The 20,501-nt window shown below is 43.3% G+C and overlaps 1 protein-coding gene across 2 annotated transcripts in view; it reads left to right on the top strand.

The window, feature by feature from the left end:
- Nucleotides 1-20,419: 20,419 nt before the first annotated feature.
- Nucleotides 20,420-20,501, top strand: part of ERG (ETS transcription factor ERG) — a gene marked incomplete at both ends in the record, with an annotated part of 103,826 nt that continues 103,744 nt past the window's right edge. The window contains one exon of one of the 2 annotated variants that reach the window (XM_082014414.1): nt 20,420-20,464. In XM_082014414.1, the coding sequence (XP_081870540.1) occupies nt 20,426-20,464 (39 nt within the window). The remainder of the gene's footprint in view (nt 20,465-20,501) is intronic. The other variant, XM_082014413.1, reaches the window with a different exon arrangement.

Here is a 20,501-nt window from a genome sequence, read left to right as displayed (position 1 = left end):
CGTTTCAGCCCAGAAAGAGCCAAGGTACTGTAAGTGTAAATGCAGTTTATTGAGTTCTGCAGGTCGTAACCATCTCCTTTAACATCAGACTTATGTTGAACTATGTGCATTGAAAGAAGTGTCTCAAAATTAGGAAAGAAGGGGCATATGCTACTCCTTTGGACAACCTGTGTGTTCATACCCAGAATGAAACTTTGACAGAGATTAGTTAGAATTAAACTGTCACCACCAGGGCAGTTTTACTTTATGTACTGCAAGACTATACAAGTTTTACAGGTTCATTTAGTTTGCTGATTAACAGTCAAGTCCTGCTCTTGACAAAGTCTCCTGTTTTTTCATTCCTGTGGGTTCCCCAAGACAAGCAGAAGAGATGAAGTCTCAGGCAGAGGGAAACGTGAGAACAGGAATTTCAAAGGATGAAATTCCCTCTCACAACATAAATTTGTCTGGACTTTATGACAATATTTTGTTTTCGTACCATGCAGAAACTGTCCAGACAGATCTCAGCAATGCAAGACCTCAGTATACAAGGGTATACAAGGGAGCCAGCTATAGACAATGCCACATGGAGACTCTTCCAACCTGGTAAATATCAAGCAAAGGGATGCTATCAGTTCAGTGGACTTCTACGCGTATCTGCTGCTACCAACCCACCAGGCATGTTGGTAGCTCCAAAGGTGGCTTGGTGGTCACAGATCAAGATGTTTTCCTTTGACCTCCCAGCTGCTTGATGAGTATTTTCCAGAGAATTGTCACTGTCACAATTAGCCTTTGCTGCAGGAGCTCACTGGCCACCTATCCTCCTCCTCAGTTCCCTTCAGCAATGACTTTGGATGTCTCATGCTCCAAACAGCCAGAGAGGGCCTGGGAAGGAGAGGCAGCATAGCCGTTGGAAAGAAAGGGCTCAGAAGGAATGCCCAATTTACTGATGTTGTTGAGAACTTCCTGCTTTTTATATCAAGGTACTAGCCAGAAGAGCTGGAAGAAATGTGTAGCATGTATCGGAGAAAGAAATCAGGACCAGATGGTGGTCTATGTTCTTTCAGCTTCTTGAGGTTGTTTACTCTATGGGTAGGAAGCCTGCATGTTTAAGGGTGTATGCGTCAGCCCGAGTTTGTGCACCTTGCTGCTAAAATATTTAATTTCATTATTTGTTCCGTGCCAAGTGCAAGAAAGATACAGCTTCATTCAAACACAAATTTGTGTAAAACAAGTGGGTAAACCTTATGTAGATCATAATAATGTAGGTTAGAGTAATTTTTCTTTAATGAAGTGTAATTAAGCTATTCAAAGTAATTAATGAATTTGGGTGTTCCTTGTCCTCTTTTGAGTCTTACTTTTAGCAGATGGGTGCTGAGCAGTTTTTGAAAATCTGGCCCCTTTCTTGTCTTGACTGGACTGACAAAATCACTAGCCTACTTGGGAAACAGTTGCCTGTACTTCTTGAAGCCATGGGAAGACACAACATTCTGAGAAAATATTTGTATTAATGTTATCTTTGTCTTTCCTTGCTATCATCTCACCACTACTGTAGTGAAATGACATTGTTTTCTTGAAAACTAAAGGTGATTAGGGAATGTCCCTATCTCATTTCTTTCAACTATAATAAAAAAATGTGAGAATTCAGAACATTCTGAATAATTGAATGTCAGTAACATGAGTGTCTTCAATAAAATGATATACTGTGGTTTAATTTTCCACAAGCAAATGAAGGTGATGATAAAGATAAAGAAGAGGAATATTGTGTTGAAAGGTGCAAAATGTGATGACAATATAAAAAATTCTGAAAAAATATTTGATTTGGGTTAAAATGATAAAACAACCTAAATACATGACTGTCTGTAGGCAAATGTGAGGCAACTTTGTCAAAAGGTCTGCATGGCCATAGCTGGCTGTCCATCCTGTTTTAATGAGACAGGGGACTTCCTCCCGTGTGCAGGTAGGGCAGGGCTGCTTTTCTACTGTGTTGAACTATATGGTGACTTCTGTCATGCCCTCTGCCATGCTCCCTTTCTACAGGCCTGCCATAAAGTAAAAGCTGTTTTCCAAGATAAGAGAGGGTTTAGAAGGTCATAGTGGTCATCATAACCCTTGGGCAACCTGGACATAGAAGACAGGATGTGCTGTTGCTACTTTATTCTAAAGGGCATAGTAGAGAGGAGACTGGCACAAAGCAGGGTATTGGTTATCCTCCTGTATCTTCTGACATGACAGCTGGCCAATGTGTTATTCTGCTTTTCCTCTGTCATTATCTCTTCTTCTTTCCTGTGGAAAGCAACATCTTTTAAGAAACAAATTGTCTCCTTATTTGCCTTTGCGTTCCCTCATACATGTTATGCTCTTTTCCTTTATTTGCCTTTCACGTGATGACTGTGGTAGAGACAGCCTGTATCCTGAGGGCATGTTGAGCAGGGAATCTGCCTATGAAATTACTCCTGGAATGAGTTTTTTCCAATGATTATGGAAAATAACAACTACGCACTGTGGGCACGCTGTTTACCTGTTAATTCATGTGAGTACATGCGGGAAGAGTATGGTGGGTGGGGGAGCATCACCTGTGTTAGTTTCCAACAAGCTTGCAACTGGTACGCAAGGTGTTGGTTTAAATCTGTAGTCCTGAATAATCTGAGATTCAGTTACTAGAAGTATTTCCATAGTTTTTCCATAGTTCAGATGAGGAGAGGGAGCATTTATGGGGGCAGGAAATGCTCTGTAAGGAGTTCTTGTTCCTAAGCCCAAATAATTATTTTAAAATCCCTTTCATTTGTTTCACAGACTTCCACAACATTTGGGTGGGTGTCCACAATTGTGTTTTAAAGCATTTAGGGTAATAATTTTTTCTTCTGTATGCTTCTTTCGCACTGTTGTGAATCTGACCATTGGAAGTGTTGTCCCCGAGCTCTTCCTGTGTCATCCTTAAAAGTTCACAAATTTGATTTCCTTACTGGTCCTTGGAAGTGCATCTTCCAGGGTGCTCTGAACACCCAGACCTCAGTTCAAATCCTTACTGTGATTTAAGTAGAGTGTGGATGTAAAATGGGATCTCTTCTGTTTGGGATATCCTCATTATAAGGGTGCTGTCAGATTAGTCTCCCTCCATCCCCTCTGTGGGATTGGGTCCATTTTTGAGTAAAACATTTAGTCATAGGGTGAAAAAGACTCTAGCCCCATGGTTGAAATAGGTGGAAAGGAGGACACACCCATGCTAGTCCCTGCTACAGCGAATGTCTAATTATTGATGTAAAACAGAACGTTGCCAAAAGGAGCGGTTTTAGAAGGCCCATTGCGCCTTCGACTATGCCATTGCCCATCCCCTGGAGCACGCTGCCGGACGGGTGGGCTGGGCACAGGTGCAGGGTCGGAGCTGAACCTGCCTCCTCCCTCGGCCGAGCAGGCGCAGCAGCCACCGGCCGCCCAAAGCTGGGGAGGGGAGCCGGGCGCTGCTGCTTGTCGTTTTTCATTTCGTTCCCACAGTGTCTTCTGGAAGCAGGACTGTTCTGGAAACTTGGTTCAAATCTTCTGATAGCTAAGGGTAGCGGAAAGCTGCATTTTTTTTTTTCACTGAAATAAATTCCGTGAAGTCATCATCCCTAAATTCAAAGAAGGAGTGTCTTGCTTGGAGTGGTTCCCACCAAGAAATAAAAATATCAGCCAGTATTCCCATCACCAATACCACATTGTCCTGTTCTCTGCTCTGCAGGGTTTTAACACGCTCTGCTTATGGTTCAATCAATCTTGCTTGATTTTGATTTCGGAGGATGGGAATATGCTTGTATTTCTAGGTAAATATCTTTCATATCTGCCTCAGAGCCAGCTCTTTTTGGACTCGATAGGAGTGATCCCACAGCTTGCAATGGAAGATTTGCTCTTTATCCCCATGTGGGGGGTTTTAAGCTAAGTCAATGGAAACTGAGTTGCAGAACAATTGCAGTTCCCAAGAAACTTCTGTGTTGAGACCAGCACCCGTTTTCAGACCCAGCACGAGCAACAGAAGGCATCCATTAAACTCATTTTACTTAATTAGAGCCAAGTTCATGTGCAGACCCTTCCTCTAGTTAATAGCTAAACAAAAGTATGACTGAGAGGGAAAAGTATACTTTGTAGCTAGACATTAAATATTTATCTCCTTAAGCGGCACTTCATGTTTTCTTTATGTTCTGTGGCAAAAATTCCATGGGAAGAAAAAGTTTCTAGATTAGGGAGAGAAGCTGCCCAAATGTAGGTATGAAGATGCTTGATCCAAGCTGGGGATTTGGTTGCTGTTTTAAAATTCTTTCCCTCCCCACATTTAGTAACTCTCATCCTGGCAGAGACGTGGGGTTTTGTGGCAGATGGTTGTTATACATACTGGAAGGACTGTATACTTACAATATGCTCCGTAAGCTATTAAATGCTCTAAAAGCCTGGCAGACTTTATAGTTTGCATCCTGCCATTTGAGTTCCCTCTGAAGTCTGTCGGAGGGATGTAATTCCACTCTAATTAAAGCTATTCCCCCTTCCCAAATGTGAAACTGGCCTAATTAATGACTAATTGTTTCACAAATATAATGTAGGCCTAATTGTTCCTTACCCCCTGACTACATACAGTGCCCTGCTTACTCCCAGCTAAGCAGAACACCTGTGAAGGGTGTTTTGTCGCCATTAAACTCCATCAGGACTACGATCTGTAGCCAGTGGAAAAGGGAAGCTGTTTGGACCATGTTATTTTTCCATTGGTGGTGAAAATGGCCTCCCTGAGATAGTAGTATGTGGGTCCTCAGCTGCCCTACAGACCTCAGAAGTGAGATGAAGATTTTCGAATTGTAGCACTTTGTGTGCTTCTGAAAACACCAGCTCTTGTCTCCTCCTGCCTCTCTGCAAGGAGAGGAGGACAAAGATGTTGGGGCCAGTTACATGAGGCAAGATGGAATTAATGTTACAGGATCTGTGGTGTTGTGACATTGTCTGGGGGAAATCCTGAGTCATTCTGAAGTCATTTGGCCCTCAAAACCCAGTTCATTACAAGTCCATGCGTACCACTGAGTCCTTAGGAAATACATACAACTTCTGTATACCTTAAAGGAAGAGCATCACACCCGTTACAAATACCATCCTAGTTAACTTTCGCTGCTGTGCCCATCCTTGTATGGCAATGGAATTTCATTCCTTTTTTTGCTTTCCTCACTTTGGTGTATTGACTGATCTCAGTGTGCTCGCTCCTCCACTGCTCATTTCCGTATTAGTTTGGGACGAATCCGAAGCCCACTGATACGAACGGGAGCTGAGCAGGATTGGGGCCTTTGAGCTTCGTAGTTCATATCTGAGACTGAGTCAAGCAACTGCTCAAGGGGTTCCTCTGCAAGGTATGAGCTGCTCGAAGGTGAAGCACATGAGTAGTATACGACCAGTCCTGCAAACACTCTAAAAGCAAACTTCCGAGTTGCTGTGTTTACGATTACGGCATCCTGCAAGCACCGAAGACAGTGGAAGTGACAATGCTGATTTGTTTCTTTCTCATCCCAGCTACATTTCATTAGAAGGTTGCACAAAGATGAGTCAAAGTGTGGGGTGGAAATGATAGTGATTTACTTTTTTAATTCTACAGAAAAAAGCAGAGTCATGCTGCTATAGAACTGGTAGTTGACATTTATGCACACCTGGCACATAAAAAAGTGGAAGAAATTGGATCTACATTTAAAGGAAATATTTTGCATCACTCAGTTAAATTCTTTGAACTTGCAGCTTGCTTTTTTTTTTCCCCTTTTTCTTTTAGAAGTACATTTGTTTAAGGAAATGCAAGACTGATGTTACAGAAAACATAAATCTTAGTCTACATGCTAACATGTCTAAAAATGATCTTTAATACTGACTTATATGACTTTTTCTAATGGTTAATAATTTTAGAGAACACAAAGTGAACCCTCAGACCACACCAGGGCCTTGAATACTTACTAAAACTATGATCATACATTAGTTGTGACATGGCAAGACAGTGGTTTGAAGAACTGAGGCCACCATGGCCCCATTCCTTTCTTTTTACTTCACTGGTAGATGGAAAAAAGGTATTTTAACATGTAGTCAGTATGAAATATGTACAATGCCTATTTGACCCTCAGAAATGAAACATATCCTAACTTCCTATTTTAAGGGTTCGTATGCTCTTGGAATAATGCCTTCACTTGTAACACTACACACAGCTACAGCTGCACGTACAGAGATGGCCATTAAATCTCTCTCTTTTAGCTGAACCGAATTGCGTTAGTATCTGACTATTGTAGCAAGGCAGTGTAGCACTGAGCAGGAGATCTAAAGCATGAATGAAAAAGGTCCAAAGTTTGCAGAATAGAAAAAAAAAAAAAGATTGCAGTCTTTGGCTACGTAATGGGAAGGTGTAGAAAAGACAGAGCTACACTCTTCCCAGAGGTGTGCAGGAAAAGTCCAAGGGATTACAGTTTAATTTGCAGCAGGGAAAATTGTGACTAGAAACAAGAAAAAAACCCTTGCTGTGAGGGTGGCCACACACTAGAAAAGATGGCCGGAACAGTAGTGTATTTCTGGCCTGGGAGATATTCAGAGCTTGACCAGGCAAGGTCCTGAACAACCTGCTTTAAGTGGTCCTGCTTTGGGCAGAGGTTGGGCTAAATGACTCCCCAGGTCCCATCCAACTGCAGTTTTGTTCTGCGGTTCTCCTGCCCCAGAGCTCATGTGTGTTCTACCACGTGAACACGGAGGTGCTGCAGGGAGCATGTGGTAGAGTCAGCAAGTGTTGATACGAGTACAGCACCTTCACCCAGCATGAGGTGGGATTTCCTTGTCTGCTCTAGCAGGTGAAGATAAACTTGGGGCTGTCTGGTATCTTGTGCATTTGTGTTGTCTTGTGGGGAGTTTCCATTAGTAAAGAGTAGAAGGAGTTCCTTGAGGGTCAATTGAGGAGGATTCAAGTAGAGGTAAAACTTGGCCTACATTGTAAGTTCATGTCAAACAGAAAGCAGTTTAAAGGGTCACAGTTCAACACCACAGTTGTTTTGGTAGTCCTCTGCCGTCTAGATTGGTTCCCTTTGCTAGATCTCCATGGTGGGTCTGGAGTTCACCATATGGGAGACCTCAGGGCTGGCACTGTGTTTGTAGTCCCACTGGACATGCTGCCTCCATTGAGAGCGTCTCTGTGCCTGACACAAAAGCCATATGCTCACATTGCCATCAGTACTGTTGATTGTTGTTGATTGTTGACTGTTGATTGTCAGAATGACCACAGAAAAGTCAGTGGAGTTTTGGAAGAAAAAAATGTTGGGAAAGGTTGAATAATTATTGGATGAAACATTTGTCAGCTCTCACTGAGCATAGGAATGGGAGTGAGGCCTGAAATTAAGAATATTTTAGACATAAACACTGCAAAAAAATGTGAGAAGCTCCTAGGTGTTGTGGGAGCTGCGGAAATGTGCAGAATGGTGGTGAGGGCAGGAGGAAAAAAGAAGGGGAATTATTTGTTGTATTAAAACATACTGATGGGTCTTGCTTAAGTTTGCACCTCTGAGGAAGAGTGGCTGAAATCCAAACAAATGTGTAGAGGTATATAAAAATTTATTCTAAACTTGGACTCTATAAGCAGGTTTTGAACCACCATAAAATCTCAAAATTGTTATGTGTCTATGTCTTATCATAGTTTAGCAGGAGAATTTGAGATGGGATCTGTTGCTTTGGAGGGAGAGAACAAAGGAAAGATTTTGATTATAGAAATATTGGAAGAACCTTTTCTTGAGAGCCAAACGGTTTCAGGTTAGGTCTGTTGTGACAAGGTATCCTATGTATGGCTGAACCAAAAGAAAGGGTGGGCAGCCAGCCTGGGGTGCAGGCAACGTCTGTTAAATTCCTGTGACAAAATTCCCATGCAAAGACACCAGCCCTCAAATACCATCCAGAATGTACCAGTTCCATAGGGGCAAGGCATTATTTCGGCTTCCCTTGCTAAAGAAACAATCAACTGTTTCAATTATTCCCATTCAACAATTATTCCTATCTCTAAAATTGCCATCTATTTCTGCCAGTTCTGGGAACAGGCTATTTTCTGCAGGAGCATTCTCTGCTAGAAGAGTTACTGCTTCCTTCCAGGCACAAACCCCTTCAGAAGTGGGTGAAACACATGTGTATGCCCATATAGTGGTTGGAGTCTGATCATGCATGGTTGAAATCTGTGATAGTTTTGCTGTTTACTTAAACGTAAATGAGATTGGGTCCTGTGCTGGTTGTGCGCTTTTGTGAACTGTGATGATGGAAGGCACGGCAGTAAATACAGTAAGATAAACTTTGGCCATATTTCTATAGCAGTGTATAAGCCCATCTGCATGCCGTATGTCAATAAAAACAGCTAATTACAGAATAACTAAATATAAAGGGCTCCACTGCTTAAGAAAACCCTCCTGTATCCCATTCCCAAACTTCCTATTGCATCTATGGAAAGTCTGGACCATAAGCTGTATTTGTTCCATGAAAAGTCCTGATTCTGAGTTAAAGCTGAACAAGAAGGTAACTTCAGCCTTATCCTTGCAAGAGTCTGTTCATGACTTTATACATTAAAACTAGTCCCATTTGCTCTGGGGGAACTACTTCCAAAGAGCAGAGGTAGTTGCATCTGTTCTCTGCCATGCTGGGGCCTTCCAAGGTTCTGCTGGAAAAGCATCCAGGGTGAGCGAAACCTACCTTAACCCTGCAACTGCCTTTCTTCTGCAGCTGGAAGTAAAACTCACTGTAATTGCTAGTATTTCTTTTTCACTTACCCCCATGCAAAACCCCACGCGCTGCTTTTGCTGCACTTTTTGTCTGCTGCAAAATCAGGCTTGGTGGGGTAAATGCCCTCCTCTTGCCTCTGTTTTTAAATAGCGCGTGAGGAGGAATACAAACATTTCCTGTGCAATATAGAGAAATAAACATACTAAGAGTTTTCAGTTGACCTTAACAAGTGTATTTTCCGTGCGAAATTTGTTTCTTCACATTTCTAAGCCAAACTTGCATCTTTGCATAGCACAGGTTCAAGAACGTGTTGTAAAATTTATGTTACAGCTTTACACTCACTATTAGGAAATACGTTTAGATCCACAAAATACTGTTTTTCTAAACACTTAACTTTAGACTTTACAGTTTCACAAGGGACAGGTCCATGTTTCATCTAGCAAACTACTGCATAATGTAGATGCTGAAAAAATGAGCTTAAAATTATACATTCAGTCAGTATCAGCTATTTATAGACATTCTTCAAATGCATTTGAAATAGAAATGAAAACAAAGCTGTGAAGGCCACAAATCAAAGCATTATTGAAGATTACTTATATCCTTCCAAGGTACTTCCTTGCTAAGGATATGTCGTATTTCTGTTGTTATAATGCATTAACATTTTTTATTGATAAAGTGAGATTCAAGTTGCAATGGAAGTGCCAGTCTTTCTGATACGTACTTTTGAAGCACTTTTTGCAGTGCAAATTATCACCTAATGGAAGTCACTTTATTTCTTAAATACCTTGTGTTTATACAGCTGTTCTGATTTTTTTTTTTTTACTTTACTTTCCAACGTCTGAAATTAAAGTGCCACAAGTAAAAAGAGAAATTAAACCAATAGAAAAAGAGGATTTTATGCCAAGGACATATAAAAGGAGTAAAAAGCATTTAGTAACTGAGAGGAAAATTGGTCTGAAGACCTTCAAAGACTCTGCTTACTTTTGTTCTGTAGTCAAACGATCATTTCCACTGGAAGCTGGCTTAATTTGCTAATAGGCTGAAGAATCACCACAAGTATTTATACTTTGTCTTAAGAACACTGTAAGAAAAAAATGGTGTTGCCAGTCATGTTGGTTGGGTTAATGTTGCTCCCCATGAAGCACCTTTGCCATCCTTAGGGTGGAGTTTCAAAACAGAAATCCTGCAGGGGATCTTGAAGGGTCATCCACGCTTCTCCATCACCCTCTCTGTCGTATTTTGCTTATCCCTTCGCAGAGGACTTATCCATTCCTTTTGCTGCTGACATCCCCTAAGCTGCCCCCCCCTTTTTTGCTGATACGGGGGACACCCAGACATGGCTGTAGAAGGGAAGCGGGCACCACAAATATCTTTCTTTGAAAACAAAGCTGTGCTGGAGGAACATGCTTCAGACACCTCAGCTGACTCAAGGTCAGTGTTGTTTCACTTTCAGTGAGAGTCCACGGCTAGGTCAGGCCTCCTTCTGGAAAGTTTCCACATATATGGGACCATTTTTCACACTCCCTGGAACAAACCTAATTGCTTGAATGTGCCCAAATCTCTGTAGGCATTTTCTCTGTGATAGAAATTGTCAGTATAGCTCAGTGAGCGGCTACGGGACGTAGTTTACATTCACAGTCTGCTCTTGGTTTAACTTGCTTCGGAACAGTTCCTGTCGAGCCCAATTTAGGGCTTGATACGATCTTTGCTCTCCCTTCAGGCCCAGCACTCCACAGGGGAACCTCTCAGTGGAGGTGCATCTACTGCTCCCACCCACGAAGGGGGCAGCCGACTGAATTTGGCACAGGGAACCCCACAGTATGGTGCCACAGCAGAAGAAAAGGGTTGTGACTGGGATGTACAGGCAGAGGCTGAGCAACTACAGCAGTTTCTTCCCACCAATGCTCTAAGACAGAGAAGAATGGATTGAATTGCCTTCAAAGAAGGCAATCAATGGAGCTGTCTCTTGGGTGGGTTCCCCAGAGAATGGGTGGCTTGGGTGGCTGCCTCTCCTCTTTGCAGCACCCTGGACCAACAAGAGTGAGTCCATACACACAGGGGAAAAAAAACCCAACACAACAATAAAATGATATTGCTCATTAAAACTATTATTTTCCTCATTAGAACAAGAAGCATCCCACAGAAACCTCGGGGGAAGAAAAGGAGGACAACTTTCCAGTACAGCTTACCGAAATATTAGTTGCATCCCCAAAGCGAGAGATTGCATGCAACAGTTTCAGTGCCAGTACATTCTGTTCCTGAACAGCATATACATTTCTTGAATATGACAACTGAGGATATTTATTGAAAGCAGAGAAAATGTTAACTATTTTTTATTTCTTGCTCATGGATTTCTAAGCTAAGTGACATTAAACTTTAGTTCTCTCATAAATCTAATTTAAGATTCTTAAGATTTTGGATATTGTTTTTAACTGTAACAATTCAGGACTTTTCTAGGTTTGGCAGAACTGTTGGATAATCTGCAGTAAAGAAGGTACTAGTCTAATGTGCTTAGTAATTATTGAAAGTGCATGATGTATGTAATTTCTGATTATGCAGATTTAATCAAGTAGTTATCCTTGAAAACTCTGTGAGGTGTTCACACAATTATTTATGACTTTTTAAAAATATACTACTGTTTTCTGCTTATTATGTATATGCCGTCAGTTTGTACTAGATGCTTAAATGTGATTGAAAATATGAATGTATCACCCGAATACTGTGTGTGGTGCAAAACTTACACTGATTCTTACCTAGCACTTTCCATGGGCTTATTAGAAACAGGTCTCTTATGAACAAAATTAAAAATAGAGGCATAGGTATCTGACAGCTAGAGGGCAGCTAGAGCATCTAGTCTAATCTCCTTGAACATCATCTGTCCTTCAGGTTCACACAGCTACCTCTGGCCTGGAAAATTCAGGTACCAGAACTGAGTGCAGAATGCCAGCATTGGCTAACCCACAAATCTTTCTCAAACAAATGAACTTAAAGTCCAAGAGGCACTAGCCAAGGAAGGGTTGAAGGAGCTGGTAACACACACCACGGGAGGTTGGTATGTAATTTGTTATTATTGAACTGGATCTTGTTGTTTTCCTTTCTAAAACACTTTCATTTGCTTTTATCTTTCATAAAGATATTAGTTTTCCTTAGCTTGTGACTTCAGCCTCAAAACAATTTGTTATTAATTCTTTTGATAACAATGAGTGTATCTTTCCGCAGATGTAATATTAAGTGGAGCATCGGGTAAAATGTTTGAAACAGGCTTGGGCTTTAACAGTGGAGTGAATGTAAATTAGAAACTACTATTTGTCGCTATGTATCTCTGCTGATGTCATCCTGCTTTTGTACAATGCAGTGTTTTTCTTTGGAAAGTCATATTTCTGTAGAGCACTAAGGTCCATAATTATAATCTGCAGACAGGAATTACGTGGTGGTTACTTTGTGGCCGTGTGTCTTGCTCTTGTGGAGCTGGCTGGCAGGCACCTTCAGCTGAGCATGGAGTTGAGCTGCGTTTGAATAGTTAAACACACAAATTCAACAGAGCAGCTCTAGCATGAAACAGAAAGGCAGCAAAGTGCACCAAGCAGGAATCTGACTTGATCTGGGAACTTCTCTGGTGACCTCTGTGGTTTTCTACTTGGAGAGCACAAAGTCTTGAATTCATTTGTTGACTCTCCCCTAGGTATCCCATGCATGTGTATAAGTATCCTGTAACAGGATAAGCATCAGGGAGTAATCATGATCAAACACCCCTGCATGGTATTAAGATAGACAGGCAAAACCTTGAGCTATGGAAAGTGGTTGGTGTAGTTAAATGTGTCAGACGTGACTCAAAAGTCTCCTTCCTTTCTGAAGAAATTACTTCATTCATGTTAACCAAGTTTGTAAGTGGCCTGGACTGAAGAGATAGTGTTTGGGGAATTCCAAACTCTTTTATATGCAGTTGGGAGTTTCAGGAATAGCTGCTCTGCATTCCACATTGATATATAATCCTCATTATGGCTTTGAATAAGAATATGGTAATTCGCCAAAAAAATAAATAAAACAAGTTATTGGTCAGAGGCGTACTATATAGGGAGTACTAATAAAAACAAATATTTTTGGCTGTAGTCTAAAATTCCTACTGTAAATGAGCTAATTTAGGGCTGTATCCTCCCTTGAGATCATGGGCTGGAACGTGAGATAAGCAGTAGCTGCACAGATACTTTTGGGTGGTAGTGTAGAACTGTGCCTTCTCCACCGGCTCCACATTCAAAGGGAGGGCGAGGGAGAACATTTGCTGTCTTTTTCTTGTAGGACAGTTGACCTGAAAATGTATGCAGATCAGCTCTGTATCCCAGAAGAAAATCCATCTTCCATCTTCAGTTTCGATGAACTCTAGGAGAGACAGACATAGACACAGGAGGCATAGACATGTCTTCAGACAGATGCATCCACTTGCCCCCACAGATGTTAAGGACCTGGAGTATTGCTATTAGTACAGAGCTAACTGCAACCCTGGCCATCTGTGCCTTCACAGCCAGCTGGTGACACACGGCTTATTCTTCAGTTACTGACTTGCTTATGGTAATATTCAAGTTGTGGTTTTACGGTCAGCTTGAACCATGCCAAGCCCACGTCCGCTGCCGACGGGGGCAAGTCTTACCTACCCACCACCCTGAGCCAGTACGTGCACCCTCCTGCCGTGCCTTACCCCAGGGGCTCTGGGGGCACCACAGCTTGCTGCGTCGGGGAACCGGTGCTGCTGGAAGGGAGTCCCATCAGAAAGGCGACTTGCTCCCAGTTAGACCAGCACTCTGATCTGACTGACAGAAATAGTGCTAACGTTGTGTGAAGGAGACAACTCACCAGCATGAGCCGGTCATAAAACCAAACCCTTGGGAGGCTTTTCAGGAGCAGGGCTGGGTGGGGAAGTTTTCTTTATTACCAGAAAAACAAAAAAGAAAGAGATTTAGCACTCTGTTTTTTTTTTTTTAATTAATTTCTTTAGGTGTTTCTTGAAAGTAAATATCTTTCAGTTTTTAGCTGCCAGAATTGAAACCCATCAACCAACCAGCCCCACTCAAAAGAAAACTTTTGTTTTCCCCAGTGATTTTTTTAAACAAATTATGCTGTATTATAAAAAACCCTAACGAACTATGACCGAGATGTGATTGCAAAATTACCAATGAGTTATTCTTCTATTTAAATTGCTCCCAAAGAACTTACCATTTATTTAATGTGCTCCTAAGTACAGAAGTGTACGAGATTCACAGGTTAGGAACCTTTTCTACCCCAGATCTATTGATCCCAATTTGCTACAGTAACAATCAATGCCCCTTAGCATCGCTTCAGTCCTGCTGCTAAGCACATCAGATGGTGCACAACACATCCATGGAGTTCAGTCCTGCAAGGGCAGGATGAATACAAGAAGTTTTCATTCAGGATGGAAAGTTGTAGAAACCTTGATTGACACAACTTTTCCTATTTTGGTTTTCTTGTCCTTTACTGTTGTTTTATTCATGGTATCCATCTGCAATCATGAAGTCTTACCCTAACAGCGAATAAGCACTGACTGCAGGTAAACTGCCTTGGCAGTAGCATTTCTTGAGTGTAGCAGGACTTTTCCTCAGGCTTTTATTGCTGAGGCTGTTAAAAAGCAGAGAGGTTACAACAAAAGAAGAAAAGAAAAAAGAACAACTGAAATGGTTATACCCAACCACAAGTTAAACAGAAAAGCTCTAAGTCCATGTCATTCAGCTCTGCTCACTGTCAATATTGGCCATAGGTTGGAAGAGCTGTATTTCACAGTCTGTTCATCGGAGCCCTGGTTTACAAATGCTGAATTATAAACATTCCCGTGACTTCAGTTCTGGGCGTTTCTTCACTAGATAATACTGGCTTTTGCTCTTTGAGCCGTTTCCCCCCAGAAATACACGTCTGCAGTGCAGAGTGGGCCATGGTCTGCCTCAGTCCTTGGGAGGGCTCCCCTCGGGTTCTTGGGTGCCGGCAGGAGCTGACTCCGGCTGCTCACCTGGCTCTACAGGCCCTTCTTCTCAACCTGGAAGTATTAGAGGAGGCATAAGCTTACAGTGCCGTGCTGTGCAAAAAGATTATTGTTTGGTTTGTTTGTTTAGCAGTTTCCAAATTGCGTGCTTGTAGCAATCTTCTGCTCCTGAGCTTTGCATATATTAAGCAAGGCAAAGTGGGTGAATTTCTGGTCTGCTTCAGACAGTGGCAAAAGGCCAGTTTATTTCAGTGGATGAGGATTTCACCTCTTCTCTTTTTAGTCCTGTTAAAGGACTTACTTAATTTCAAGAACTTAAAAACTTAATGTAATGACTTAATTTCAATAAAGCCCTATGATATGAATAAAGCAGCAGCAGCACTAGGGGAATGATTGCACGGCAGTTTTCTGTTAGTGGTCCTTGCAGATCCTCAGATCTGTAGACTACTTCTAAAGTGCAGCAAGCCTAACTTTGGCTTAGATTTGCTGTACAAGGGATCCCACCATAACTTTTTAGGTGTCCACAAATCACAGAAAGGCTGAAAACCACATGTAGGACATTTATCTACCAAAGAAGTGCAGGTCTGAGCTACGGCAGCAGGAGCTTACAGTGTTTCTAGACACCACTGAGAGCAGGTTTATAGTCCTTCTGCCTTTTGAATAGCCCAACCTTTCTCTCTTTTACACGCTGTCTCACCAGGGCTGGTAGGACCCAGATGCACAAAAAGAGATTTCCTGAAAAAACAATCCAGAAATGAATGTCTCCAAAGTTCTCCAACAGCTGAAAAACATCAGTTCTTATAAAATGTGTGACAAGTAAGTTGCATGACAGTGTTAGGGGGTCTGAAAGTCCTGCTGGTGCTCCCTTGGGATAGTCTGCATAACTGCTCAGGGATTCACCTCCTGTGAGTAATGGGAAACATCCTAAAGTTATGCTGGTAGAAATTCGGTGCAATGCCACTCTGGGGTATTCATTGTACCGGAGCATGTCTCTGTGTCCGTGTGTCCATCTGTGTGAGTGTAAATCTCCAGCGCTGTGGGCCGTTCATAGCTTTTCACGCTGTCCGATGTTCACGTACTTGTAACGTGCAGGCTCTTACTGTCCCGGCAGCGGTGGTACAGGGCTCCTCGGAGAGAGCTGCAGGCAGAGCGTTGGCACTACTCGCTCCCGTGCAGCCCATGCTTGGGTAACCGTTTAACATCATCCTTGCTTTCGCTGCACCAGGAGTCTGGCCCAGCAATTCTGTCACCTTTTTTGCTGTTGATTAAGCAGCCTTTCATTACCCGGTATTGGATACGCACTGTGGCTGTGTTTTCAATATTACTCCCTCCGCAGATAAGTACTTTGGGCCACAATCATCCCCAGCAGAAGAGCAGCACGGACCATGTTTTTCTTTATTTGCTGCGGCCAAGCTCTGCTCCGCGTGGGCGTCACTTTGCCGGGAGTTTGGCCTGGAGTCTTTTTCCATCCGTTTTGCTGGCCGCCCGGTCACGCTGCCTCACGGGGTGTCGGACACGTCGGGAGGAACCTGCCGGTTTCTTTAGGTGAGCGTAGCACACCACATTGTGGGAAATGCACCTATGTTCCTGTCTGCAAGTTAACGTGAGTGTGAAAATGTACAAGAGAGGGGTGCGTGCTGCCCTCCATATAGAGGGGACGTTCAGCCTCTCAGTAATTTGGCAGTATATGTGTACGTTAAAAAGTCTAATCCTTTTGATATGGCTATAAAAAGGAAAAACAATGTAATCACATCTGGTGAACTCCAGAGCTGTACATAATTCTGCGACCCTTTGATGTATTTACATAACTCCAAGAACGCGGGTTGCATGCACGCGTGCACAGAAAGACAACAGACTCCATAGCTTATCTGTCTCCTGTGTGGGGTAGCGCAGGCATACACAGGTCTGGCTGGTTTCGTGCAATAACATGGTTTTATCCTGATGTTTTACTCTGTCCTCAACATCAGAGGGGAATTTGTGTCTCCCATCTCGTGAGCAATATTGCTGTTTTTTCACTATTGCAGTTGTTCTTCTATGATGCTTTGGATGCATCAAGGGGATGGAAGCCAGTACCAAAAGCCAGATCCTCTTGTGAATATTTAATGCTGCCCACAGCCTGATGCCAGCTATCCTGTTTTCTTGGGGACGTGGGCAGGGCATGTGAGTCTGGTCTGCTGTCCCAGCGGTCCCCTGCCTGTCGTCTGCTGCCTTCTCTCCCAGGGCCCTTGCGGGGTGCTCAGTACATGCTCTGTCCCCCACATGTAACTAAAATACCGCTTCTTCTCGTTCGGCGGGCGTGCATTGGTTGTGGGGTGGGAGCGCACCTCTGCTCCAACTCGACTGGGGAGCCGTGGCTTCCCCGTCCACGCCGCACCGCGGGCCCTGAGCAGCTCTGTAGCGCCGGCTGGGCAACCAGACGTGCGCAGCCCCGCGGGCTACGCTGACCCGAAGAACGATCATGTGTTCCGTGTGGCGGGAAGGCTTTCCGTGACGCGACAGGCCCTTTTTCCATTTTGGTTATACGATGGCCCGGCAGAAGCTGCGGGGCCCATCCCTCGGGTGCTGCCAGGACTGGTGCCGCGGGGCCCTCCGCAGCGGGGTCAGTGAAACCTTGTCTTGACTCAGGGTGCCGGGAGCCGTAAGAAAACCTGCCCCGTGGCTGCAAATACATCCTTCCAGGGTTAAACCTTGAATCAGAAGGCGCTTAAGCAAGCGCTTCACTTTCAGTTTGTGTTGCGATTTCCTTGTTCCCGTTTCCTGAAAAGAGATGTCTCCCCAGCCCAGGCTTCGGTGTCAGGTTGGCTCTTACATGCGAGTCACGCTAGCCAGCGGGTGCAGGGCAAAATCTACAGCCACGTGCAGGCCCTGTGACAGGCTGTCAAGCACAAACATGACCAGCATGAAATTTGGGGTGGGGGTGGAGGACGTTCTGGCAATAAATACCATCTGGTTCAGCAAGTTAGTACCAGATGTCTGGAAGCTTCCAATTCCAGCCAGTGAAGGTGGAGCTGAAATAACTACAATTATATTTCTGTTTGGAAAAAGCAAGGAAAACTGTCACAGCTTTTCTTCCAGCAGTAAAAAGACAAAAGGTGTGCCTTTTGCAAACTAGGACGTGTCCCGCTTCCCAGTAGCTACAAATGAATATCCAGGTGAGAAAGAAGCATACACTGCCAAAGGCTGAGTTTAAAGCAGAATTCCCCCTTTTAGGATCACCGCTACACAGCAGCACGGGGGAAAAGTCAAATGGCCAGAACAGTTGCATGTGCATCTTTCCAAATCATATTGGCTAACATTTGCTTGTCTTTGATTCCCACACCGTGTGGTGCAGAGTTGGCAACTGGTTTGCAAATGTTCTCCGTCATCTTCTCTTCTATAAGGAATCGATCTTCTTGGGGAAAAGACGTGATATAAATGGACCTGGCATAGTTCAAACAAGTTCTCTTAAACCCCAATAGCTTCAAGCAAGTCTGAGCTCTGAAAGAAAAGTCTGTTTCCCACCCCAGAGCGACACGGGGCATTTCTGGAATGGAGTCCACACCTCTGAGCTCAACACGTGCTTCCTAAGCGCAAAATCCTGCTTTTGTTGGGTGAACCACCCAGGCGGTGGGAGCTCAGGAGAGGCAGAAATCCCTGCACCGCTGTCAGGCGTTTCCAGCTCAGTGGCTCTCTGAGCTGAAGCAGGCTGGGCGAGCTGGAGGACCTGCATGCTCTCTCTCCACCACAGTGGGAGATGGCACGCAGCTGGTCCTGGCCGGGGGACAGCCTCCAGGGCAGGGGACAAGCAGCATTTCTGTGGGACGAAGAGGGGCGGAGGTACCCAGCTCTGTGAGGAGCATCCAGAGACCTATCTCTTTGTCTAGGTGTTGTTGGAAGTTGCTTCCCAAATTGTATCTAAACCCACCTCTCTTCTGAAACCTGGGTTAACCAAGTAAAATACATGGGTAGGGAGGAGAGACGCAGTGCATCCTTGCACGCTGAGCAGACATTAGAGAGACAGAAATAAACGCTGATGTGGCACAAGTCCCCTCTTTGCTGGGTAGGCGTCTTTGCTGGGGGTGAGGTACCGTTATGGCAACACTGCCATGAAAGTATGCGAAACGTGAAAACATGATCTAACCCTGGGTTCAAAATATTTTTCTGTTCAGCGTAAATGAAATTTAGCGGTTTCCAGATTCTGTGTATGATGTTTCGAAAGCTTAAAATACGTATCCCATAAATCCAATGAATAATGTGGCGGGTGTGGATTTACTCGGGAAGGGAGGAAGGGAAGGGAAGGGAACTGAAAGGCATGTCAGTGCTGTTAGTGTTCCTATATGACTTAACTCTGAACAACATTGCTGTTGAAAGTTCCGTTTTACCAAAACAAGCATCTATTGCTTTTGAAGATATTGAAGTTCTGTGGAAAGAAAAACGTTCACTTAAAACCATGACATCGATATCCCATTTGATCATCCACAGATAGCTGAGGAAAGTGCAGAAAAGGTCAATCTAAATGGGAATTTGGGTTGTATTGGGGTTTCTCTTAATAGGCCATTGAATTACGTGCTTAGTTTTCATGGATTTGAAGGGGGACAAAGCTGGCTCCTTTAAGTGGTGAGGGGGAAATGGACCAAGATGTAAATGGTGATATCTTGATTTGCACTTTGTAGTACCATAGTGTACAAATGGTTCCCTTACATCGTGAGGACTGCTTCTGGGGCCAGCTGCAACTCAATGTTAAGTCAGTCTATCAACATTTCTCCTGAGTAAATAGGTAAAAGCTATCTGCAGTTTGATCTGCAAGTTAGTGCAGATGTGAGAACAGATAATGCTGAGGAAAAAGATTATTTTTCTGATAGTGCCTTGCTGCTTTAAAAGATGAAAGAAGTTCAAGGTCATAGGCAAAAGGAAACCTCTTGCGTGAGAAATGGGAATTTCCAGGCTTTTAGGGAGAATGGAGAAAAAGCCAGATTACTTTAAATGACATTCACGTTCCTACATTTTTCCACATGTTTTCTGGTTTCCTGACTTATCGATCCCAATTTATTAGCAGTTATTTGATGTTCTAGTTACTGAGCAGTACTCTACATTATTTACATTATATATTGTTATTATTTTAAATTGTTTTAATGGTCCCCCACCCCCTGCACATGCAGACAAATGCACCCTGCCTGCCCCAACCCCTCTGTACTTTATTACCGGACATGGATAAGGGATCCCAGAAGATCCATGCTCTGAAGTTCTGTTAATTGCGCGGCTGGACCAGATTTGCAGCTATTGTAAATGGGCACAACTTCAGTGAAATGATACTTATTTATATCAGCTCCAGATCTGTCCCAATCTTGCTGTATGTTTCTAAATCGGGAAGAAGGAATTGTGGAAATCCCTGATATCATGAGTGAATAATGGGGCTGTGCAGGGCAGAGCGCATCCCAGAGTTCTTAATGAGGGAAACTGGTCCATTACAGAAGAAAAAGACTAATTTTCCGTAAGAATTTCAGGGTCAACTGTTTTCTCCTGTATGAAATATATCCTAACAGACTGTATGGAAACAGAAATGTCTTAGCGCTTCAGCTGTACTGGTTCTTGAGGAGGTCTGGGGAAGGAAAGATGCTTATCAGTCTATAAAAAGATAAGGTATTTCTATTGAAAATAAACTTTTAAAATAAAATCATATGACTTTTGTTTCTTTGGTTATGCAGCTGCCTTGGGATCTGAGCTCCTGGTAAACACGCTGGCCTGTTAAAGGACATGATTCAGACTGTCCCAGATCCAGCAGCTCACATCAAGGTTAGTTTCCTGTTTATTGTGAGTCCTCAGATGTTTT

Source organism: Phaethon aethereus (assembly GCF_964289735.1).
Source record: "Phaethon aethereus genome assembly, chromosome: 1".
NCBI classification, from domain to species: Eukaryota; Metazoa; Chordata; class Aves; order Phaethontiformes; family Phaethontidae; genus Phaethon; species Phaethon aethereus.
Note: the sequence above shows the minus strand (reverse complement) of the source record. Positions and strands in the feature narration are given on the sequence as shown.